We start from the raw sequence: 26,101 nt of genomic DNA, 5'->3' as shown, positions 1-26,101 counted from the left end.
TCCTATGATAAACCATAGTGGAGAAGAATATGAAAAAGAATGTATAAACGAGTCACTTTGTTGTACAGCAGAAATGAACACAACATGGTAAACCAACTAGACTTAAATTTGAAAAAACAAATAATGTCTCTTAAAAATGATTTGAAATCTGATTGAACATTTCTCTGGAAAAGAGACTGGAGAATACTTGAACCTAGGACTCTGAGAAATTGTCAAAATTGTACTAACAATTGGTCACCTCACATCCCAGTTGGTCAATAAACACTTATGAAGAACTTAATATATGCGAGTAGCTGGCTTAGGTGGTAGGAAAAAAGGACAGAGAAATAAAGATGCCTTGAGTCTTCCGAAGCAGTTAAGGATATAATATTAATATTTTGGGTCATGGAGGTGAGACAAAGTTCAGTGTCACTGAAACCAAAAGAGGTATCCCACTGTCTTTAGAGACTATGGACATAGTTTGCTGCTGAGCTGAAGTCAGGAAAGGCAGGTTTCCATTATTTCTGGGCTCTTGCAGGTGACAATCTATTTGATAGTCAATAAAGTCTGACCTCTATTACATACCATAAATTTGATATAGATTAAAGATCCAAATAAGAAAAAAACCTACAGAGTATTTGAAAAAATACTGAAGACTAATTTTATTTTCTTGTGAATGGGATATATAAAAAAGATAAATTCAAGGGACCAAGAAGATCAGCTTTGAGAAAAGTACACTGATATGAACGCAGAGTTTCAAAGAATAGCGAGAAGAGATAAGAAAGCCTTCTGAAGTGAACAATGCAAAGAAATAGAGGGAAACAATAGAATGGGAACAACTAGAGGTCTCTTTAAGAAAACTGGAGATACCAAGGGAAAATTTTATGCAAAGACAGGCACAGTAAAGGACAGGAATAGTATCGACCTAACAGGAGCAGAAGAGGTGGCAAGAATACACAGAAGAACTGTACAAAAAAGGTCTTAATGACTCAGATAACCATGATAATGTGGTCACTCCTCTAGAGCCAGACATCCTGGAGTGTGAAGTCAAGTGGGCCTTAAGAAGCATCACTACCAACAAACCTAGTGGAGGTGATGGAATTCCAGCTGAGCTATTCAAATCCTAAAAGATGATGCTGTGAAAGTGCTGCACTCAATATGCCAGCAAATTTGGAAAACTGAGCAGTGGCCACAGGACTGGAAAAGGTCAGTTTTCATTCCAATCTCAAAGGAAGGTAATGCCAAAAAATGTTCAAACTAATACACAATTGTGCTCATTTCACAGGCTAGCAAGGTAATACTCAAAATCCTTTGAGCTAGGCTTCAACAATACATGAACTGAGAACTTCCAGATGTACAAGCTGGGTTTAGAAAAGGCAGAGGAACAGAGATCAAACTGCCAATATCCGTTGGATCATAGAAAAAACAAGTAAATTCCAGAAAAACATCTACTTCTGCATCATTGACTACACTAAAGCCTTTGAGTGTGTGGATCACAACAAACTGTGGAAAATTCTTAAAGAGATGTCTCCTGAGAAACCTGTATGGAGGTCAAGAACCGAGAGAACCAGATAAGGAACAACGGACTAGTTCCAAGTTGGGAAAGGAGTATGTCAAGGCTGTATATTGTCACCCTACTTATTTAACCTACATGCAGAGTACATCATGCGGAATTCTGGGCTGGATGAAGCACAAGCTGGAATCAAGATTTCTGGGAGAAATATCAATAACTTCAGATATGCAAATGACACCCTATGGGAGAAAGTGAAGAGGAATTAAAGAGCCTCTTAATGAAGGCGGAAGAGAAGAGTGAAAAAGCTGGCCTAAAACTCAACATTCAAAAAACTAAGGTCATGGCATCCAGTTCAATCACTTCATGGCAAATAGATGGGGAAACAATGGACACAGTGACTGACTTTATTTTCTGGGGCTCCAAAATCACTGCAGATGGTGACTGTTGTCATGAAATTAGAAGACAGAGTACTCTTGCCTGGAAAATCCCATGGACGGAGGAGGCTGGTGGGCTGCAGTCCATGGGGTCACAAAGAGTCAGACACTTACTGAGTGACTTCACTTTCACTTTTCACTTTCATGCATTGGAGAAGGAAATGGCAACCCACTCCAGTGTTCTTGCCTGGAGAATCTCAGGGATGCCGGAGCCTGGTGGGCTGCTGTCTGTGGGGTTGCACAGAGTCAGACATGACTGAAGCGACTTAGCAGCAGCAGCAGCTCCTTGGAAAAAAAACTATGATAAACCTAGACAGTGTATTAAAAAGCAGAGACACTTGGCCAGCAAAGGTCCATATAGTCAAAGCTATGGTTCTTTCATTTGTCATGTATAGATGTGTGAGTTGGACTGTAAAGAAAGCTGAGCACCGAAGAATTGATGCTCTTGAACTGCAGTGTTGGAGAGGACTCTTGAGAGTCCCTTGGACTGCAAGGAGATCAAATCAGTCAATCCTAAAGTGAATCAGCCCCAAATATTCATTGGAAGGACGGGTGCTGATGCTGAAACTCCAATACTTTGGCCACCTGATGTGAAGAGCCAACTTACTAGAAAAGACCCTAATTCTGGGAAAGACTGAGGGCAGGAGGAGAAGGGGGCAACAGAAGAGGAGATGGTTGGATGGAATCACTGATTCAATCGACATGAGTTTGAGCAGGCTCTGGGAGATGGTAAAGGACGTGGAAGCCTGGTGTGCTGCAGTCCATGAGGTTGCAAAGAGTTGGACACGACTAAGCAGCTGAATAACAGGACAACTGAGGAAACAATGGGGAAATATATTTTCTAACATTTTATAGAATAAAGCTTGATATGAAATACAAAAAGAACTCTTACAAATCAATAAAAAGAGACAAACAAATAAAAACCTGGGCAAAGGACAGATAAATATAAACTGCCAATAAGGATTTCCCTGGTGGTGCAGTGGCTAAGAATCCTTCTGCCAATGTAGCGGATAAAGGTTTGATCCCTGCTCCAGGAAGATCCCACATGCCGCAGAGCAACTAAGCCTGTGGGCAACAACTCCTGAGCGTGTGCTCTAGAGCCCAGGAATTGCAGCTACCGAACCTGCGTGCTACAACTACTGAAGCCCTTGGGCCAAGAGCCTGTGCTCCACAATAAGAGAAGCCACCACGACGAGAATGAAGAGTTGGGGCTACTCTTCATCACCCATGTACCGCAATGACGAGCAGCCCCAACTCTCCACAACTAGAGAAAGCCCAGGCACAGCAACGAAGACTCAGTGCAATGAAAAAAAGATAAAATTGCCAATAAAAGTATGAAAAGTTCTCAACTTCACTAGCAATTAAATTAGTATAGATAAAAATGAGAAATAATCTTTGACATCAGATTAAAGAAATCTATAACTTTTATATGTAGAATGGCTAAAAAACAAGGTCCTACTATATAGCACAGAGAAACTATACTGTATATCCTATGATAAACCATAATGGAAAAGAATATAAAAATAGAATGTATATACATATAACTGAATTACTTTGCTGTATAGCAGAAATTAATACAATACTCAATAAAAAATTTTTTTAATCGAAAATACATAACCTCCAATGCTGCCACAGCTTAGGGGAAACGGGCTCTGTCACAGTGGATGGGGGGGCAGAAGTTCAGACTAGCTTCCAGGGGGCTCATTTGCTCCCATCTGAATAGCTCCCTGGCTCACCATGCCCAGCTGAGAAGCCTGTTGACCTTGGTGCCTCAGTTTTCCCTCCCTATGAAATGGGTGGGACAAGAAAGGACCGTGTTTGCAGGAAGAGTGAGGAGGATGGAAAGCAGAACTAAGGAGCCGTGACAGAAGTACAAACGCAAACAAGAGCGGCCACTCTCCTCACGAGGACGGTCTCTGACCGGAGCGCCCCCCGCCTTCCTGCCTGGACTACTCAGACTCTTTAGCTGGCCTCAGTGTGGGGGGCAAGATCCAGCAGCCCCTGTGAAGACAGGAAGGCCAAGGATGCTTCTGACAGAGCCTCCGGCCTGGAGGGCCACAGTGCAGGCGCACCCACTTCCTCATTCCCGTTCTGTCAAATGCACATTAATAGGCAAGGAAGCGATTCAGGGAAGAATTTCCAGAAGGACGAAAAACTCATCAGGTGTGTCAGATCTCTGACATGCAGGAGCCATGTGGGGAAAGCAGCACACGCTGACTTAAGCACGAAAGTATGGATGCTTTAATTAATCCGGGGTGAATTTAATTGCTTTAGTTAAGTGGAAATCGGGTTAAAAATGATGCAGAGCATGCTGGGGTGTGTTAAAAACATGACATATGAGTTGGATGAATCGATAAATTAAAAGTGCACAGATGTTTTAATTAAACCCAGGGAAGTTAACGAAGATCGCAAGAGACTTTTAAGCCTATGATTAATTCAATTCATTTAAAATACCTGTAGAGATATGGGGATGCCTCCATTTTGAGAGTTATAAAAGTTCTCAATCGATAAGGGCTTAAGCTTTTGTTAAAAAGCGTCTTAGTTTTTCTGTGTGTGTGTGTGTGTGTGTGTGTGTGTGTGTGTATGATCAAACAGCATTAATTACATAATGAATATTTAAAATTTTCAAAGTACACACACAGTAAGCTTGTTTGCAGCTCAAGTCCAGACTGAAGTAACTTTTCATTCTTATTGTGATTCAGGCATTGAGATGAGCTTGAAAATTACTGATGTCCTGTTATCTGCAAGCATGGGAGCTCCCCCAGGATAGGAAGGCCTATTTATTCACTGGAACATAGACGAGTACCAGGCAGTGTAGTCTTCTGAGTTAGACAGCTCAAATTTCCCTTCGGTTTTACCAGTTATATGACTCTGGACACCTTTTATTTTTTATTTTTACTTTATTTTACTTTACAATACTGTATTGGTTTTGCCATACATCAACATAAATCTGCCACGGGTGTACATGAGTTCCCAATCCTGAACCCCCTCTCACCTCCCTCCCCATACCATCACTCTGGGTCATCCCAGTGCACCAGCCCCAAGCATCCTGTATCCTGCATTGAACCTAGACTGGCAATTTTCAGCCTCATTTTTTTTATCTTTAAAATAGGACTAAACTGTTGGATTACCTAACCCGCGGTGTTTTTAAGAGGATGAAATGAGATAATGTCTGTGAAGTGCTATGTACAATGCCTGGCACATAGGAAGAAATCTATAGGTATGATTTATCATCATTTTTTAAGGAGAAAATTGTTCTAGATTATCACATCATAAAGAGACAAGAGGGACTTCCTTGGCAGTCCAATGGTAAAGACTCCACGCTGCCGATGCAGGGGGCCAAGGCTCGATCCCTGGTTGGGGAGCCTAAGAGTCTGCATGCCTCACTGTGGCCAAACACAAACAAACAAACAAAAAACCAGGAGACAAGAGAGGGGGAAACACTCTTTCCCATCACCCATCCTGGCTGACCTCCTCTCTAAAGGCTGGTTTATCTCCCAATAAGGAAGTTTTTTTTTTCCTAAAACTAGAGTGTGTTCCCACCTCTGTATGTCTCATTTCTACAGCAGATTTCCCTAGGGTTAGGCCCTCTCCTTTCTCGGTCTGCTCTGCCTTTCTAGTAGTTTTAAAAGGAAACAAAAGTTTTTAGCCTCAGAAGTAACTTGACTCAGGGGAGGGCTGATGGAGGTGGGTGCTGCGGAGAGATTTCTGTTTGGTGGTGTACCAGCCTGGGAACCAGCAGGAGGTTCTGGAGGCAAGGCTCTGCAGGAGGGTACCAAAGAAAGGTTACTGCAGCTTCCAAACGGAGGCAGCAGGCATCCTCCACCTCTGCCTGGCAAGCTGGGGAGAGTGGAAGGTAAATGCGATATTGCTGCTCCAGCTCTCTGGGGCATCTGAGCAGAGTCCAAGGGCAGCGGCATCCAGACTCAGACCTGGATGTGCGCCCAAGACATCCGGGGATGCTGTGAGAGTGAGATTCTGATTCAGAGGGTCTGGTGTGGGGCCGGAGGTTTGGATATTGAACAGGTTCCCCAGGCTGATGCTAGCACCCCAGACCTATTGAATCAGAAACTCTGGCCGGAACCCAGCAAGCTGTGAGTTAGCAGGTAATCCTGACGAGTAGGGCTCTAAAGCCACACCTGGGCAAGTACCTTAGTTTCTCTGAGTCTCAGTTTCCTTATCTGTGAAATGAGGATGACGATGATACCTGACGTGCGGATGGCCCAAGATCATTCCATTTAAACCCTCTGCACAGGGCCTGGCATTCACTTCATGTTCAATATGGGCAGAGATTCTTACACTATTTTATCAAAGGTGCCTTTGCTGAGTGTGGACACTCACTTTCTGCAAAGCCTGAACCAAGGGCCCGGCTTCAAGCTCCATCTCCTGGGTCCTTGCCGCCAAGAAATTCCTGCACGTTTTCTCAGGTCAAGGACGGGAACAAGGAGAGGTGGGATTCAGCCTTGAACTGCACTGGGCGGTGGAACGACTCCTGTGGGCAGCAGCCATGGCCCTTGGCCAGTCTGCATTTCAGGGGATTGTGGAGGGAGGTGGGGTGGCAGAGGGAGACAGGTGTGAAAGACAGGTGGTCTAAAGGAACATCCGTGCTTGTTCCAGGAAAGACAGGTGGTATCTGAGACAGGTGAGCCAGCTGTGAAAGGGGAAAGTGGCTTCCTTGGCAAAGATGCTCTGAGCGGAGCCTTTCTGGGGTGGTGGGGAGGACCCCTATATCACTGGTGGAGATGAAGGGGCTCATCATTCCCCTCCCGAGTGCAGATGTCCACTTGGGGGAGCAACTGATGGGAAGATGGGAAACAGGTGAGTGGATGAAGCCAGCCGGGAGAGCCAGATAGCTGAGTTTCTGTGACAGTTTTAGAGTAAGTGAGGGGTCACTGCTCCTCATTTAGGAGATTTTTATGCCAAGTTAGGAAAACCAAGTTAGGGTCAAAAGTTTCAAAGTCAGCCAGACACGGCATCAACATCTAGCCTGCAGTGTGACCTTGGGCAAGTAGTTTTCTTTCTCTGAGTCTCTGTTTCTCCTGTAAAATATGGACAACAGTGATTTCCAAGGCTTGTGAAGATGAATGCTGGGTAGTATTTATGGAGCATGGTTCTACCTGCTTTACATGCATTTACTGTTTAGTCCTCAGAGCAATCCATCAGGTAGTATTGCTATTGCCCCCATATTATGGATTCAACAACAAAGGCTTAGAGAGGTTAAGTAATTTTCTACAATGGGTATAGTTTCAAATACCTGCTTTGCCACTCTCTACCTAGGAAATCCTAGTTTCCTCTCCTGAGGGTTTCTGGGGTTCAAATCCAAATCCCAGTATATATCTGCTACACAAACTGCGTGCAAAGCACATCTTCCTACACTCACATCCTCAGTGAATCCATCTCAAGGCTAGCCTAATGTTAAGGGTTCAGGCCGGATTGCTTGGTTTGAATCCTGGCAATAAGACTTATGAGCTGAGTGATCTTAAGCAAGTTACTTAACCACTCTGTGCTTCATTTTCCTTGCCTGTAAGAGGGGATGATAATCATCTATAAAATAGGAGGATTAATGATTCATTGAGCTAATTATGCAGTTGTTTAGTGCAGCGGCTGCACACAGTAAGAACTCAATACATGTCAGCAATGATGACAATGATTTGACTTTAGTGCTAGAACTTGGCCAACAGGGATTGGGTAGTGGGTACACCCAGACATCCTAGAATGTGAAGTCAAGCAGGCCTTAGGAAGCATCACTTCAAACAAAGCTAGTGGAGATGATGGAATTCTAGTTGAGCTATTTTGAATCCTGAAAGATGATGCTGTGAAAGTGCTGCCTCAATATGCCAGAAAATTTGGAAAACTCAGCAGTGGCCACAGGACTAGAAAAGGTCAGTTTTCATTCCAATCCCAAAGAAAGGCAATGCCAAAGAATGCTCAAACTACTGCACAATTGCACTCATCTCACATGATAGTAAAGTAATGCTCAAAATTCTCCAAGCCAGGCTTCAGCAATATGTGAACCGTGAACTTCCTGATGTTCAAGCTGGTTTTAGAAAAGGCAGAGGAATCAGAGATCAAGTTGCCCACATTCACTGGATCATCCAAAAAGCAAGAGAATTCCAGAAAAACATCTATTTCTGCTTTAATGACTATGCCAAAGCCTTTGACTGTGTGGATCACAATACACTGTGGAAAATTCTGAAGAGATGGGAATACCAGACCACCTGACCTGCCTCTTGAGAAATCTGTATGCAGGTCAGGAAGCAACAGTTAGAACTGGACATGGAACAACAGACTGATTCCAAATAGGAAAAGGAGTATGTCAAGGCTGTATATTGTCACTCTGCTTATTTAACTTATATGCAGAGTACATCATGAGAAACACTGGGCTGGAGAAAGCACAAGCTGGAATCAAGACTGCCGGGAGAAATATCAATAACCTCAGATATGCAGATGACACCACCCTTATGGCAGAAAGTGAAGAGGAACTAAAAAGCCTCTTGATGAAAGTGAAAGAGGAGAGAGAAAAAGTTGGCTTAAAGCTCAATAATCAGAAAACGACGATCATGGCATCCGGTCCCATCACTTCATGGCAAATAGATGGGGAAACAGTGGAAACAGTGTCAGACTTTATTTTTGGGGGGCTCCAAAATCACTGCAGATGGTGATTGCAGCCATGAAATTAAAAGACGCTTACTCCTTGGAAGGAAAGTTCTGACCAACCTAGATAGCATATTCAAAAGCAGAGACATTACTTTGCTGACCAAGGTCCGTCTAGTCAAGACCATGGTTTTTCCTGTGGTCATGTATGGATGTGAGAGTTGGACTGTGAAGAAGGCTGAGCGCCGAAGAATGATGCTTTTGAACTGTGGTGTTGGAGAAGACTCTTAAGAGTCCCTTGGACTGCAAGGAGATGCAACCAGTCCATTCTGAAGGAGATCAGCCCTGGGATTTCTTTGGAAGGAATGATGCTGAAGCTGAAACTCCAGTACTTTGGCCACCTCATGAGAAGAGTTGACTCATTGGAAAAGACTCTGATGCTGGGAGGGATTGGGGGTAAGAGGAGAAGGGGATGACAGAGGATGAGATGGCTGGATGGCATCACTGACTCGATAGACGTGAGTCTGAGTGCACTCTGGGAATTGGTGATGGACAGTGAGGCCTGGCGAGCTGCGATTCATGGGGTCGCAAAGAGTCGGACATGACTGTGCAATTGAACTGAACTGACTGATAGTAATGAGGAAGTCATGAAAGGGAATTAGTAATAACAGAAAAAACCATAAACTAAACAATAATCGAATAATAAGCATGATTCTAGCTGGACAGGAGAGGCACTAGATGGAAAACAGTGCAAGACATCAGGGGAAAAAAAAACCAAAACACATCTCAAGCTCTGAATGTGAACAGGTTGCTTATTGCATTAAAAAATTAATGACATTCTATGATGCGAGAGCCGGCGCACTAAGCGCGGGCGGCTGCGAGAGCCGGCGCACTAAGCGCGGGCGGCTGCGAGAGCCGGCGCACTAAGCGCGGGCGGCTGCGAGAGCCGGCGCACTAAGCGCGGGCGGCTGCGAGAGCCGGCGCACTAAGCGCGGGCGGCTGCGAGAGCCGGCGCACTAAGCGCGGGCGGCTGCGAGAGCCGGCGCACTAAGCGCGGGCGGCTGCGAGAGCCGGCGCACTAAGCGCGGGCGGCTGCGAGAGCCGGCGCACTAAGCGCGGGCGGCTGCGAGAGCCGGCGCACTAAGCGCGGGCGGCTGCGAGAGCCGGCGCACTAAGCGCGGGCGGCTGCGAGAGCCGGCGCACTAAGCGCGGGCGGCTGCGAGAGCCGGCGCACTAAGCGCGGGCGGCTGCGAGAGCCGGCGCACTAAGCGCGGGCGGCTGCGAGAGGAGCTACCCCATGTCCGAGGTCAGGGGCAGTGGCCTAGAGTGCCAGGCTGCGACGGCGCAGGAACAGCCAAGAGGAGCTACCCTGTGTCCAAGGTCAGGGGTGGCAGCCCAGAGGAGCTACCCTGCGTCCGAGGTCAGTGGCGGCCGAGAGGAGCTACCCTGTGTCCGAGGTCAGGGGCGGCGGCTGAGAGGAGCTACCCTGCTGCTGAGGTCAGTGGCGGCCTGGAGGAGACACCCTGCGTCCGAGGTCAGGGGTTGCGGCCGCGAGGAGCCAACCTCATCTGAGGTCAGGGGCCGTGGCTGGGAGGAGACACCCCACGTCCGAGGTCAGGGTGGAGGCCGAGAGGAGCTACCCCGCGTCTGAGGTCAGGGGCGGCCGGGAGAAGCCACCTTGTGCCTGAGTCCAGGGGCGGTGACCCTGAGGAGCCACCCCAAGCCTGCAGCCAAGGGCGGCAGCTGGGAGGAGACACCTCGTGCCCGAGGCCAGGGGTGGTGACCTTGAGGAGCCACCCCAAGCCCGAGGCCAGGGGCGGCAGCTGGGAGGAGCCACCCACGCCGGAGGCCAGGGCCGGCGGCTGGGAGGAGCATCCCGAGGAGTGGTGGCTGCACAGGCACAGGAGGGCCTAGAGGAGCTATCCCAGTTGAAGGTCAGGAACGGCAGCGGTAAGGAGATACCCCTCGTCCAAGGTAAGGAGCAGCGGCTGTGCTTTGCTGGAGCAGCTGTGAAGAGATACCCCATGCCCAAGGTAAGAGAAACCCAGGTAAGATGGTAGGTGTTGCAAGAGGGCATCAGAGGGCAGACACACTGAAACCATACTCACAGAAAACTAGTCAATCTAATCACACTAGGACCACAGCCTTGTCTAACTCAATGAAACCAAGCCATGCCAGCGGGGCAACCCAAGACGGGCGGGTTATGGTGGAGAGGTCTGACAGAGTGTGGTCCACTGGAGAAGGGAATGGCAAGCCACTTCAGTATTCTTGCCTTGAGAACCCCATGAACAGTATGAAAAGGCAAAATGATAGGATACCAAAAGAGGAACTCCCCAGGTCACTAGGTGCCCATATGCTACTGGAGATCAGTGGAGAAATAACTCCAGAAAGAATGAAGGGATGGAGCCAAAGCAAAAACAATACCCAGTTGTGGATGTGACTGGTGATAGAAGCAAGATCCGATGCTGTAAAGAGCAATATTGCATAGGAACCTGGAAACTGTGGTGTTGGAGAAGACTCTTAAGAGTCCCTTGGACTGCAAGGAGATCCAACCAGTCCATTCTGAGAGAGATCAACCCTGGGATTTCTTTGGAAGGAATGCTGCTAAAGCTGAAACTCCAGTACTTTGGCCACCTCATGAGAAGAGTTGACTCATTGGAAAAGACTCTGATGCTGGGAGGGATTGGGGGCAGGAGGAGAAGGGGATGACAGAGGATGAGATGGCTGGATGGCATCACTGACTCGATGGACGTGAGTCTGGGTGAATTCTGGGAGATGGTGATGAACAGGGAGGCCTGGCGAGCTGCGATTCATGGGGTCGCAAAGAGTCGGACACGACTGAGCGACTGAACTGAACTGAACTGATGCCAGAAGACACTCTTCAGTGTAGCTCCCTTACTGTGCTCTTCTGCCATGGAATTTTTTCCACATTCCTTGAAACTAGTTGACTCTCCGTAGATCCACACTTCATTGCTTCATGAACTTCCTTATCTGCTCCTTAATGCCATCTATAGCATTCAGAGTCCACATCCTAGCACTCTGGACTGAGGCTTACATTTCCTACTTCCTTATGTGCATCCATCAGATGGGAAGCTCCCAGAAGGCACGCCCTGGCATTCTCTCGTTACCTTATGGATGGTACTTAGCGCAGTGCCTGGCTCACAGCAGGCACACGATAGGCACTTGCTGGATGCACAAATAAGTTCGGTCCCCTGAACTGATTTGGATCGAGGTGTTAGAACCCTCATATGTTCTTCTGGGGGTGAGGGTCAGTTCCACTTGAACTTCTAGCCCCTCGGAGCCCCCAGTTCGGCGGCGGACTGTGGAATGACTGTCTTGCAGTTCATGCTGACTGCTTCCTTCACTCACTGCAAGGATGTCTTCGAGTGCCTGATGCAGCCTGGCAGGTTTATCAGGAGACAAGGAGCTGCCGTCCGTGCTGCATATCTGAGGGCACGGGAGGCGCTGCGCCAGGTCAGGGGAGCAAACCCGCGTTTCTGTCACTTGGACGCACACCTGGCCACTTGGATGTGATGGGAATCTCATCTGCTAATGTGGCAAATTCCCCTCCTGGCAGAAGGGCCCGAGTCTGCTGGCTGCCTGCAATACAGAAACTGGCAGACCTGAGAAATACTGGGCACAGCTGGCAGTGCGGGAACAAAGGGGAATGCGAGTTTGTGATGAAGGAGGACCTGGCCTCAGGCTCTCTTAAAGACATTTATCAAGAAAGGACATGATCGTGGGCTGCAGCCGGGAGATGGCATGCTCCGTTCAGGGTGGCAGGAGCCCCGGGACTGGCTGTCTCTCTCCTCTGCACTCGCTAGCATGATTACCTCACCCTGTCTGCTCCAGAGCTCTCCCTGCTAACACCTAGGAGTTTCCTAGGCTCAAAAGTTGTCCATGAGTGGCAATTTGTCATCGTCACCAACAGATTGCACAGGACCAATGGGATGGAGCCACTCCACCATCTCCGCCTTATGTGTGAGGGGTGAGAGGCAGGTATACACATGCTCACACCCACAAGCACACACCCCCTCACACAGAACCATATTTGAATCTTTTTCTTATTAAAGACCAGAAGTACATCTTTGATAGAATTCACTGAGAAAGGCACAGCATCTTATGAAAACCACATAATCTCAATCTTTTTTTTTTTTTTTTGCTATACTGCATGGCACATGGGATCTTAGTTCCCTAACCAGGGATCCAACCTGTGTCCCCTGCAGTGGAAGCATGGGTCTTAACCACTGGATTGCCAGGCAAGTCCCTGTAGAACTTCAATCCAATCATGAGAAAACATCAGACAAACCCACATCTAGGGGGTAGCTAAGAAATGCCTCACTAGTACTCTCTGCAAAACACTCAAGGTCATGGAAAAAAAAAAAAAAGACTGAGGAGCCCTTGCAGATTAGAGGGAACTAAAGAGACATGACAACTAAACACAAAGTGAGATCTGGACCAGAAGAAAGGGGCAAAATTAGAAACAAGTCTGTAACTTAGTCAATAGCATCGATCCATGTTAATTTCCTGGTTTCACCAACTGAACTTTGGTAATTTAAAACGTTGACATCAGAGGAAGCTGAATGAACCCTGGGAACTCTGTGTACTATTTCTGCAACCTGTCTGCAAGACAAAAATGATTTTAATATTAATAAAAAAAGCTTAAGATATTGGGGAGGGTGGTTAGAATAGGATTTATCTCACATTACTGATATGAGAATGGATAAGACTGTATGCATTAAGTACTTTATACAAAGCCTGGTACATCTTTAATACTTAATAACTATTGGTGGTTATGAAAAAAAAGAAACTATCTGAAATGGAGGCTTAACAGACCACAAGTAAATCAGGCACTAACCATTAAGCTTACCCACTTGAAGCTGGTAGAGTTGAACCTGTGTGCCTATTTTTACCAAGTTTCTCACTTTATTACCTCCCTATTGTGTAGGTAGTGAACTGTGTTATTTTCAGGACCCTAAACTTAGGACTTGAGATGTTCAAGGCTTGAATTTCTCTAGAAGCCAGGCTGGCCCACACATGCTATACAGTAGGATCGAATTTGGGGATCACTGGTGTGAAATGAATGTGTGAGAAGCTGACTTGCCTTGATTGCTCAGAGCAGGGAAAAGATTTCTTACTTGAATGCAAAACAAAACTACAATGAGGTACCACCTCACACCAGTCAGAATGGCCATCTTTGGAAAGTCTACACTGTAGCCTCCACAAACAACAAACGCTGGGGAAGGTGTGGATTAAAGGGGACTCTCCTACACTGTTGATGCGAATATAAATTGGTACAACCACTATGGAAAAGAGTACAGAGGTTCCTCAAAAAACTAGAAATAAAGTTGCTATATGATCCAGCAATCCCACTCCTGGGGATATACCTGGACAAAACTATAATTTGAAAAGATACCTGCACCTCTATGCTCACAGCAGTACTATATACAACAGCCAAGACATGGAGACAACCTGTCCATCAAGAGATGAATGAACAAAGATGTGGTACCTACATACAATGGGGTATCACTCAGCCATACAAAGAATGAAATAATGCCATCTGCAGCAACACTGATGAGCTATGTGACGAGATTATAAGAAAGACAAATACCATACGACATCACTTACATCTGGAATCTAAAACGTGACACAAATGAGCATATCTACAAAACAGAAGGAGACTCACAGACGTAAAGAACAGGCTTGCGGTTGCCAAGTGGGAGGAGGGGAAGGGGTGGAGTGGGAGTGTGGCATCAGCAGGGGCAAACTATCATGCACAGGATGGATGGACAACAGGGCCCGACCGTGCAGCGCAGGAGCTACAGTCGATATCCTGTGACAAACTAGAATGGAAAAGAATCTGCACAAGAATAGATTTGTGTATACCTGAACCACCCTGCTGTATACCAGAAACTAATGCAATATTGGAAATCAATGATACGTCAACAAAATTAAAAAAAAGCAAAGATTTCTTTCTCAATAGATTTAAAGGCAGCACTAGTTGTTAGTGTTAGTCACTCACTCATGTCTGGCTCTTTGTGACCCTATGGTCGGTAGCTCGCCAGGCTCCCCTGTCCATGGAATTCTCCAGGCAAGAGTACTGGAGTGGGGATCTTCAGGGGATCTTCCTGATCCAGGGATCGAACGTGGGTCTCCTGCACTGCAGGCACATTCTTTGCTGTCTGAACCACCAGGGAAGCCCAAAGGCAGCACTAACCTTTCCTATTCATTGCAACAGATTCCAGGGTTCTTTTCTAACTTTTCATTTTGACACGGTTCCTTTTAAAAGAAGTTCACCTATGTAAAGCTAATGGGTAGACTTAAAGAAATATGTTAAGGAAATAAAAATTCTGATGCCCCATGAATTTGACAAAAACCATGAAGGTGGTAGATGAAAGAGCAAAGTGTGAGAAATGAGGGATTAGGGTGTTTCTAAACACTGTCCTTGTTAATGAAATAGCTAAATTGTGGCCATTTCAGAAAATACTAAGGAAGTAACATCTTCAGGGCCAAGAAGCAAAAGCTTACTCCTAACATTCTTAAGCCAACTTACCCAAGAATAAGTGAAGAAACAAAGAGAAAGCAATTTTCGTCTCTAAACACTTCAATTTTGCCCACTGTAGGCATCAACAGCTGAATTAAAATATACAAGTTCAGAGGCCGATTTCAGGAACGGCTTCTGAGTATGCCAGAGGAACTACTCTTAACAGCCACTCGATATTTGTTTCGCAAGGATCAATTATATACCCCGACTAATGCACAGTCAGAGCGTGCAGCCCGGCCCGCAGTACAGGTGGTGGATGTAAAACACACACCGAGAGGCCTTTTAAGCAGCTAAATGCACACCCCATTACAGATCCATAATGCAGAATGGGCGCTCATCTGCAAATGGATGGAGAGCGAAGAGTTCTTAAATGGCTGGGGTACTTAGGGCTGAAAGGCCGGTCCCTGGATGTGCAGCCGGAGCACACACGGTTTTAGGATTAATAATACATCGAAGTGTGTCAGTGTTAATATACATTTACAGCTTGCAGGCCATGCAGCAGAGTGTTCAGCCCGTTTGCAGCCATACAGAAAAGGACTATTCCGTCCTTTCTCTCATTAATGCCTTCACTCCTAGGAAAATTAGATTATGCAAGAAACGCCATTCAAACGCTATTGAGGTTTTCCCTACTTTAAAGCCTTTGCTCAGGAAAAGTGCTCAGCACCGCGAGGCAGGTGTCATCTACCTGCCTCCATCAAAGCCCATCAGAACTGGAGCCAGGGAGCGCCAGGCTCCGCTGTCTACTTGGGGGATGTGTCCACATGCCCTTGGGCATAGTGTAAGGTAAGGTAAGGTAAGGAAGTCGCTCAGTTGTGTCCGACTCTTTGCGACCCCGTGGACTGTAACCTACTAGGCTTCTCCGTCCATGGGATTCTCCAGGCAAGAATACTGGAGTGGATTGCCATTTCCTTCTCCAGGGGATCTTCCCAACCCAGGGATAGAACTCGGGTCTCCCGCATTGGAGGCAGATGCTTTAATCTCTAAGCCACCAGGGAAGCGTGGTAAGGAGAAAAGCGGCCGAGAGAATGGTCTGGTCCGGTGGATCCCTGCTCTCTTTTTCTTTCGCATCTGACAGGTTTACCAAACTTTTGACATGATCTTGTGGTTAAGGATATGAATGTAGGTGGTGTCATTTAGCAATGAGTCTCACACAGGTGCAACCAAACCACAGTCCTGTTCACTTATCAGTCAGCATTTGGAAGGATATGGGAATTGCAAATCTTTGAAATACTGTGAATATGTGAAATACCATACAATTTTCCCAAGCCATTGTGGTGAGGGTGGTACTATTTAGCATTTACAGAGTGGCTTTATTAATGATTGCCTCTCTCTCAGAATGTCAAGGCAGCATGGTCTTTTGAAGAAGAGCACATAAAGGGATGAAAATAGTATACAGATACCTAAATAAATATACTATGACGTGTAAATAAAAGATGGTAAAACTAAACCCTCCAAGGGCTCCCAAAGTGTTCTGCTAAGAGCTTGGGGGTATATTCTCTCATTCCATCCTCACAATGAATTCAGGAAGAAACTCCCTAGTTTTCCAGAGGAAGAAACCAAGATTCAGAAATGTTAGGTCACTTGCTAAAGGCCACAGAGATCTTGAATGGGGCTGGAACCCAGGAAGGCCTGACTCCTGAACAAAGGCTTGGAAGCTCTCTACTGCTGTTTTCCAGACCCATTCACTGGTGGGTGGGGAATCAGTGTAGTCAGTGTATTTCATTTTTTAAAAGTGAAATAGGACAGAATAGAAAAGAAACATGAAGTGTTGTTTTATGAAAGTCTCATTTTAATTTTATACCTGTATTTATCATGAACAAATACTTGTGTGTGTGTGTGTGTGTGTGTGCATTCATGCATGTACCATGTCTAAAAAGTGTGAGAAGCTCAGCTCTCCATTGCATTTGCCTGTGATAGCATCACTTGAAGGTCAAACTCAAGGTCTCCTGCTAGCTAGATACGAGCCACTAAGTCCCCTGTTTTTGTGAGAGTCATTTTCTTTCTTCTATTACCTTTCCCCCAAGAATCCCAGGGCCCCCGTCATTCTGTGCAAAGCAGTAGAGATAAATTAATAATACAATTTAAAACCGATTCCACGAAGATAAATAGCACTTCCTAGATTAAGAGCGTAGCTGGCCAGAATGAATGAAATTTACTAACCCTGAGATGCTTAATCTTCCATTACACAGAAGTTAATGATTATAAGAAAGGAGTGATGGTAATTCACTTCTGCTTTTACAGGAAATCTAACCATCTCATTTTTAGCAAATCTTTCTTCTCAGCACACCTCAATGCCAAGGATAACGGCCCCGCTCTTATAGGTATATTGGCCAATTGTCATATATCAAAGTCTCCTCTTTGCCAAAGTGTTAGGACGCATAGCTTGCACAGGCTTACAAGATATCCCAGTGGAATTCGCTGGGGAGGCAACCTTGGTGCTCCCTCTCCCAGCCCCATTGAGAAGACTCTTTTCCATTTTCCAATCATAGCAGGGAAGTGATGGTAAATACCTTTAGCGCAGTCTGCTCCTAGAAACCCCGGGAAGCAGTGACACAGCCCGGACACACATTCGCCATTCCCGTGGCAGTTACGGGGACAGTCCTGCACTGAATCTGAAAAAGAGAGAATGTGAACAATTACTTTTTCCTCTGCCTGCTGGTGAAGCGGTTCAGTAGCCAGCCACCTACTGTTTCTCAGGAGCAGTGACAGTAGCCTCAGATGCCTACTGGGGACTGGTAAGGAGAAGTGGGTGAAGTAGGAAAACAGCGATGGGTGGGGACTAGGGCAACTTGGACAATGCTTGGATGTAACCACTGCTCTCCACGGGATCAGCCCAGGCAGGAATTTGAGTATAGTACTATGACAATTTTTGCTTTTTCAAAAGAAATTACTTATCTGAATTTAAAAATTGCAGTGTTGTATGCTGGCAAGTTTTTAAACACCGTAAGCCTCAGCCTGCCCCCAACATCACCCTATCAATATGAGATTTGGTTTGAGATGTGAGATATCAGCTTTTAGCCTCAAGCATAGAGAATGAGTCTCCAAATGACAGAGGTGGCTCCTGATCTCAGGTTTGCAGAGTAAAAAAATCCCCTGCATTAAAGAAAGAAAGTCTAAATACCTAAGACTGATCAATTTTGGCATGATTTGGGGATTCATTAAGTAGGAGGTTTGGGGTGGTACAAAAGTCCTTTTATGCCTAGCTTTTTGCAGAACTTTTTTTTCTTGTGAAAATCAATTAGTTCACCCTTGTTCTCACCTGTATAGCCATCTTATTTCATGATTTACTTTGCTATGTGTACTCTCAAGAAATGCCTTCAAAGGGATCATTTTGGAACTTTTTCATGTTGATTTGGGTCTGCACAGAAGTAGATGTATTCTTTTAAAATTATGATTATTATTATCCTCATTTTGCCTTACATTCAAATAAACACATTAGACTTTCAGGTTCTAAATTACTAAGATGATGAAAAGCCACCGTGCCCCAAAGATGACATGACACAGTCCGTGGAGAGCTAGGGACATTGGCTTAGTGATATGCGTGAGACTGTGAAGTCTAATTGTCCCTAATGGAATGGTAAGGCCTTCCTTTACACTGAATTTCCCATTTATTTCCACTCTGGACTGAAAAACCAAACCATGCTTTCTTTCTATAGTTTCACTTCTCAGCTCTCATCTTCTAGAATCAGGCTGTGGTTGGTTTCTGGCAGTAGGAGAATTCAAGCTGTCTATCTGTGTTTTCCAAAATCAGTATCAAGCCAATTTCTTTCCTTCTTCTTTTGTTTTTGGTTGTGCTGCATGGCTTGTGGATCTTAGTCCCCGGACCAGGGAGCGAACCCATGCCCTCAGCAGTGAAAGTGCAGAGTCCTAACCACTGGGCCTCCAGGGAATTCCCAAGCCAATTTCTTTAGAGTCCAACAGTTATCACTGCAGAATCAAATCCTTGAAGTTGGCTCTATAAAGGTGGGCTGAGAAGCATCCAAGTGGCTATCAATTTGTTTCACGTTTCATCTACTCATTGTCCCTTTCCTTCTTTCATTCAAAAAGCATTAGGTTGACTCATACGAGGTAGCTGCTTCGGCAGGTCAAAAGCCAGCAATTTCACATGATGGTAGGAGGTAACTTGCCATGGGTCTCATGTGTCTCTGAATGTTTTATGAGCAGAGGCACCGACTGCCTTAGCTCTGGACTATCTTTTGAAAGGCTGTCTGTACAGTGAACAGCCTTAGGAGATATAGCATCTGTCTTCAGGGCAAAGGCCAGGTTTAGTTACTGTCCAGTAGAATAAAGAGAATGTCTTCCTCTGGAGAAAAGCACGAGCAGGCTCACTGCCCATTTGGAGCCTGGGGTACAGTAAATGAAGAGCTGCATATAATGTAACCCACTGCCCGTGCAGGCGTCACCTGGCCCTGTCTGTGTGGCCCTGTGGGAACTGGTGTTTGGGAAACTTGCACACAGGCTGGTATTCTCGATATTACATTGCTCTGAGGAACAAAGCCTGTTTTCTCTTACCCAGGAGCACCTCCTCTTCTGATAACATTGATGAGGCTGTGGCTGGTTAATAATGTGTTAGCTTATAATTAGGGTGAGATCTCAGACCTGCCACGGCCCTTGAAAGGGGGGTTTACTTTATTAATTGAGCATCTGTTATATATATTAATGGGGTTTCCCTGGTGGCTCAGATGGTAAAGAATTTTCCTGCAATGTGGGAGACCCAAGTTTGAGCCCTGGGTCAGAAAGATCCCTTGGAGAAGGGAATGGCTACCCACTCCAGTATTCTTGCCTGGAGAATGACACAAGGCACCCTATGAGGCACTGTTGAATACAGTGGTGACTAGGAAAGACATAGTCCCTGTCCTCACAGAACTTCCACTGTCATAGAGAATACAGGTTAAAAAAAAATCATCAAATACAGTAAAAATCGTGGTACATGGACTTTCAGGCCGTGTGGTGATTAAGACTATGCACTCCCAATGCAGGGACACGGATTTGACCCCTGGTCAGGGAACTAAGATGCCACATGCTGTGCAGCATGGTGCAACCCCCCTCTCCTGCCCTGCCCCGCACAAATCATGATATGTGCTTTGAAAAGAATGGGATACTGTGAAAGGGAATAAGGAGGAAGCTACTTAGAGAGGATGGCCAAGGAGGGCCTCACTATTCCATGCAGGTGACATATAAGGGTGAACTGGAAAAGCCAAGTGAAGAGCAAGACAAAAGTATTCCAGACAGGAGGAAGATACGCAAAGGCCCTGTGGTGGAAAAGAGCACAGGTGAATTCCATGTGGCTGGAGGGTAGAAAGAAGGAAGAGAGTGACATAAGGTGAAGCTGGAGAAACCTAGATCCTCCAGGGCCCTGGAGGCCGTGTGGATGAGTTGGATTCTATTCTGAGACCAATGGGAACAAATGAAAAGTTTTCAAAATAGAAATGACATCATCCAGCTTGCATTTTCAGAAGTCACCCCAACAGCAAAGTGGAGCTTGATTCTCACTGAGCATCTGGGTCTGGGAATGGTTTGGTGGAAACTGACATGGCTGAGGCCAAAGCTCCCTGTTCTCCAACCGAGCATCCTCAGAGCAGCTAAGATAGGAAGCTCTTAACCATCACAGTCCCAAGGAAAAGGACCAAGCATTTTGCACAAACTCCTTGCTCTGTAGTTGAGGTATTTATCTTTAAGTCTCAGTTTAGAAAACATTTAGCTTCTAGGTGTCTTCCTTCTCTGGGCTTCCCTGGTGGCTCAGCAGTAATGAATCCACCTGTCTATGCAGGAGATGCAGGTTCAGTCCCTGGGTCTGGAAGATCCCCCGGAGAAGGGAATGGCTACCCATTCTCGTATTCCTGCCTGAAGAATTCAATGGACAGAGGAGCCTGGAGGGTTACAGTCCATGGGATCACAAAGAGTTGGACATGACTCAGCGACTAAACAACAAAATCTACTTTCCTCAACCTGGGTTTTGTACCCTTTCCATTGTCCTCCCCTAGCTCCTATAATTGCCCTTTTACCTATCTGTCTCCTCTCATCAAGCTCTATGAGGAAGAGACCAGATTTGAACTGTTTACTGAGGTATTTTCAATGTCTGGCACATAGTAGATCCTAGGTAAAGAGTGACTAAAGTGTTTGTGTGTATACATGTGTGTGTATGCACATACATCTCAGAGGATAGAAGAATCCAGAATAAGCAAAAAAGCAATGAGGAGTACTTTTCATTCAATTTCCCCCAGGTCTTATCTTGGAAGCATTTCTACAGTTTTTGAGGAAAGCAACAATTATGTGATACTGCCGAAATATTGAAGGAACGTACTTCCCTCAATCACCTTTTTTCAACACTAAATTTAAATATTACTCTTGAAATCCTATCAGTTTTCCTTTTTGTCATCCTGGTTGAAGGTTTCTTGAGGAAACAAGGCGGGCGATGAAAGTTAGACCAGGAAATGGGATTTTTACTCATGCAGAGGCCAGCCTCCCTGAAATGTGCACCACACTTCAAGAATGCCACTCTATAGTCCCCTGAGATGAAACTCATTTCTGAAAGCAGGCTGCTTCTCTCCAAAACACATCGGAAGACTTCCCTGAGTCAAAGGTATATTTAGCGTGATGGCTGGTTGACACCCGTCTAACGTCCTTCCTTCTGTTTCATATCACAGGGGCTTTCGGCGCTCCAGGCTGCTCTTGATGGCGAATGGTCCGATAATAGGTATGTGTGGGAGAATCTCTGAACCAAATAAAACACTGTTCTTTTCCCTACATTTCAGGCCAATTACTATCATTGCTCTATCAAGATGTCTGCCCAACTATTAGGCCGATTACCTTTGACTTTCTCTTTGAGCTATGTCCAGACAAGAGAAATCCTCCGGGTAGAATTGCTATTCCCAGCTCTGACAGAGAAGTGGGGTAATGGCTCAGGGGGAAGGGCATCTCACCACCGCCATCTGTGTCCATGTGGATAAAGGTGATGGAGGGCAGAAGCCATTATTAGATAACACGGCCCCCAGACAACTTACTGCATGGAAGGGAAGAGGGTTTTAGCTGGCTACAATCCAAAGCAATTCAGTGGTTAAGAACACAGGCTCTGGAGAGCTGATTCTCACTCCACTTCTTACTAGCTATGTGAGACCTTAGTTAACTTCTCTGAGCCTGGGCTTCCTCAACTGGAAAACGAAATATTGGTAATCCTTATTTCTTATAACTACTCTATGGGTTGACTGATCTGGTCCCCAGATCTATGGGACTCTCTATAGAGGTGCTGCTGTTACTGCTTTTGCTATTATCCATTCCACTGGGTCTTTGTAGACTCCAGCTAAGCCAGCTACTGTGTGCAAGGTGTGTGTATGAAGCCTTTGAGTTTTAAACACAAAGCAAATGGATGGATCTAGAGATTGTCGCACTGAGTGAGGTAAGCCAGACAGACAAAGACAGACATATGGCATTGCTTGCATGTGGGATCTAAAGAATGGCGTAAATGAACTTATTTACAAAACAGAAAAAGAGTTACAGATGTAGAAAATAAATTTGTGGTTATCAAGGGGTAAGAGGGGGAGGGATAAATTTGAAGATTGGGATTGACATGTACAGATTACTGTACATAAAATAGATAATAAAGACCTACTGTAGAGCACAAGGAATGCTACTCAATATTCTGTAATGGTCAATATAGGAAAAGAATCTAAAAAGAGTGAATATATGTATACATATAACTAATTCACCTTGCTGTATACCTGAAACTAACATAACATTGTAAATCAACAGTATTCCAATATAAATATTTTAAAAACATGATTTAAAAAAAATTTTTTTTTTAACCCACACAGGGAACCGAAAGGATATAATTTCTCATCATGCTGCTGCTACTAAGTTGCTTCAGTTGTGTCTGACTCTGTGTGACCCCACAGACGGCAGCCCACCAGGCTCCCCTGTCCCTGGGACTCTCCAGGCAAGAACACTGGAGTGGGTTGCCATTTCTTTCTCCAATGCATGAAGGTGAAAAGTGAAAGTGAAGTCGCTCAGTCATGTCCAACTCTTACCGACCCCATGGACTGCAGCCCACCAGGCTCCTCCATCCATGGGATTTTCCAGGCAAGAGTACTGGAGTGGAGTGCCATTGCCTTCTCCACATTTCTCATCATATTCTTATGCAAAAGATTGTTTTTTTATCTTAACATCTCAAACTAGGTCCAAATGTGTTGCCAGTCTCTTTCTTTGGTGATCTGGTTTTAATCCTTTTAGATTTTTTTCCTCACTGGTACATAATCTGCTCCTGGAAAATTTTCCTAACTAATGGAAGATTTCTTCAGTGACTTTCCTGATACAAAGTTTATGCCATTAGTGTAGAACAGTGCTTGGCAAACTTTTTCTGTCAAGCGACAGTAAATATTTAGGCTTTGTGGGTCAAACTGTCTCCGCTGCTACCATTCCACTCTGCTGTTATAGCTGCCACAGTGTGACAACAGATGAATGTGGCTGTGGTCCAATAAAACTTTATTTATAAAAATAGGCAGTGGGCCAGATTTGGTCCACGGGCTCTGGCGTGCCAAGTACTGCTTTAGAGCATTTGGTCAGATGTGGGAAAGAAAAGGCAGGATTTAATTCTAGATCAACCATCTTCTCCAGGTTTCTAGAGAACCGTGAGGTCCATGACTGAATGCTGCTGGGACAACATGGTGCTGCAGAAAGGTGACGAATAATCCCTGGAAGTCTATGTTGTCTCCATCATTTCCACATCCTGGGACCTTGAGGGACTCAGTTTTCTGAACCTCAGTTTATTTATCTGTGAAATGGGTCTAACAATCTGCCATGATTCAGAGAGGTTCTGCCCAGGATCAGTTATCATCATTAGTAGATGATTAAAACCTAATGACAAAGTAAATGTAATGAAAATATTTATAGGTGCTGTGAATGCTAAAATTCTTAGGATTTGCTTTTGGAAAACTCATGAAATATTCTCAAACAAATGGCCCTTTTAGGGGTTATCTGACTTATAAGGGGAACTTTTGGAAAAAAATCTTAGCTTTTCCTCAATAGCTACTAAAAAATTGTGCTACAATATGCCCCACATGACAAGTGCTTAAGTAAAGCTTTTGGAGATTTACCAGTCTGAGAACAAGGATATGATTTCCCTCTTACTGCTCAGCTGCTTCAGTCATGCTAACTCTGCGACCCCATGGACTGCAGCCCACCAGGTTCCTCTGTCCATGGGATTCTCCAGGCAAGAATACTGGAGCAGGTGGCCATGCCCTCCTCCAGGGGATCTTCCCAACCCAGGGATGGAAGCCACGTCTCCTGAGTCTCCCGCACTGCAGGTGGATTCTTTACCACTGTGCCACCAGGGAAGTCTGTCCTTCTGTGGTTATATCCTTTTCTTATTTTTCAGGTTTTAAAAAAATGTTTTTAAGTTTGGGTCTTCCTTGGTTTTTGAGAGAAATTGTGAGCTGGCATGAATGGTCAGTATTTACTGGCCCTACTATATGTTTAGTGATTTATAACTTATACTTTATTTAATTTCATACTATGAGGTGGGATTTTTTTAGTTCTATTTTACCACAGGGGAACCGGGGCTGACAAAAGTCCAATGATTTGCCTACTCTGTGTGGCCAGAACTTAAGCCAGGTGGTTGGACCCAACTTTCTCATTGCAGTGGCTTCTTCTTGAATTAAGTAGCATTAGTATTTTAATCAGGGCTAGTTTTAAGTGGATGAAACGACGGACCCTAAGGATGCTGGCTGGCCCCCTACGCAGTAGAACCACCTTGGAAGGTGTGCCTTCAACAGAGAAGCCAGACACTTCCATGCTTTCTTTGATGACACAGCACCTCAGAGATCCCGTACCTACCTAAGACCACAGTGTTGAAAGAAACCATCTCTTTGTCTTTGCCATCATTGTAGAAGGCCAGGTGCCACAGGCCCACATCCAGGTACTGGACAAACACGGCTTCGTTCTGAACCAGCGTTTGTATGCTCCGGCGTTCCCTGGGCGACTCGACCACGCTCCACTTCTCCTTCCCATCCAGGCGCTCCATGAAGTCATACTGGGGAAAGAAGAGAGTGTGCTACGTGTGACCCGGGGTGCAGACCTGCTCCCATGACCAGCATCCTCCCTTCCCACCCCACTAGTTAACTGAGAGACACTTCTGAGTACGTTTTACTGTAAACTCATTTGTTACAAGTAAAACAAGAGTCTTGAAAGTTGTAATAATAACAGTCACCACGCATTGTGCTTATAATTATTGCTAATAGTTTAACGACTATAGACCACAATCTCTTTTCTGCTTTTATGATTTTTTTCTTTTGAGTGTGTATGTGTGACAGAGAGGGAGAGGAGGAAGGGGTGAGTTTTTGCTCTACTCCTCAATAGGGTGTTCATAATACATAGCACAATAGGGTGTTCATAATACATAGCATATGCCAAGTGTAACTTTTAAAAATAATTCCCCCAATTCTGAATTCCAAAATGCATCTGGCACCCCCAAGAGTTTCAGGTAAGGAATTATTAACCTATGTTAGCAGATACCAGATACCCTTGACTGATCATTTACTAAGGGAAGGTGGGAGAGTAGTTAATCAGAGTAGTTATATCAGAGGTGTTAACACATTATAGACCAGAGACATATTAATGCCATGGGCATTGGTTTCCATAAGAATTCCCTGGTTGATAATGTGCTAAGAAAGAGGGCTGAGGATCCAGACTACCTGAGAGGGAAACTGGAACTTACTGGCATCACTGGTCTGTGCCTCCGTTTTCCCATCTCAAAACTGAAAGTAACAGTGCTTATGTTATAGGTTGTTGTGAACAATAAGATCATACAGATACATGATCAAAACAAACACAAAGTACTTGTGAGCTATCATGACCACCATTATTATCACCATCATTTAATTCAATTCTTGCAAAACCCCTGTAAGACAGCTCCTATTTGTATCTTATTTTACAAATAAGAAAACAGACTCAGAGAAGTCCAGCAAACACACCCAAAGTTACCCAGTGCCAAGTGGGCAAGCAAGATTTGGATCAAGACCTGTTAGGTGCAATGCCTGGGCCCTT

At 45.2% G+C, this 26,101-nt stretch overlaps 1 protein-coding gene across 9 annotated transcripts in view; it reads right to left on the bottom strand.

Annotated features, from left to right (window-relative positions):
• The window catches only part of TENM2 (teneurin transmembrane protein 2), a 1,060,439-nt gene that overhangs the window by 176,764 nt on the left and 857,574 nt on the right, over positions 1-26,101 (bottom strand). For all 9 annotated transcript variants that reach the window (XM_068980695.1, XM_068980696.1, XM_068980697.1 and 6 more), the window contains 2 exons: positions 24,893-25,088; positions 17,575-17,676 (listed from right to left, as the gene is read on the bottom strand). In XM_068980695.1, coding sequence (XP_068836796.1) covers positions 17,575-17,676; positions 24,893-25,088 — 298 coding nt within the window. The remainder of the gene's footprint in view (positions 1-17,574; positions 17,677-24,892; positions 25,089-26,101) is intronic.

Source organism: Capricornis sumatraensis, chromosome 9, assembly GCF_032405125.1.
Source record: "Capricornis sumatraensis isolate serow.1 chromosome 9, serow.2, whole genome shotgun sequence".
In the NCBI taxonomy this organism is placed as follows: domain Eukaryota; kingdom Metazoa; phylum Chordata; class Mammalia; order Artiodactyla; family Bovidae; genus Capricornis; species Capricornis sumatraensis.
Note: the sequence above shows the minus strand (reverse complement) of the source record. Positions and strands in the feature narration are given on the sequence as shown.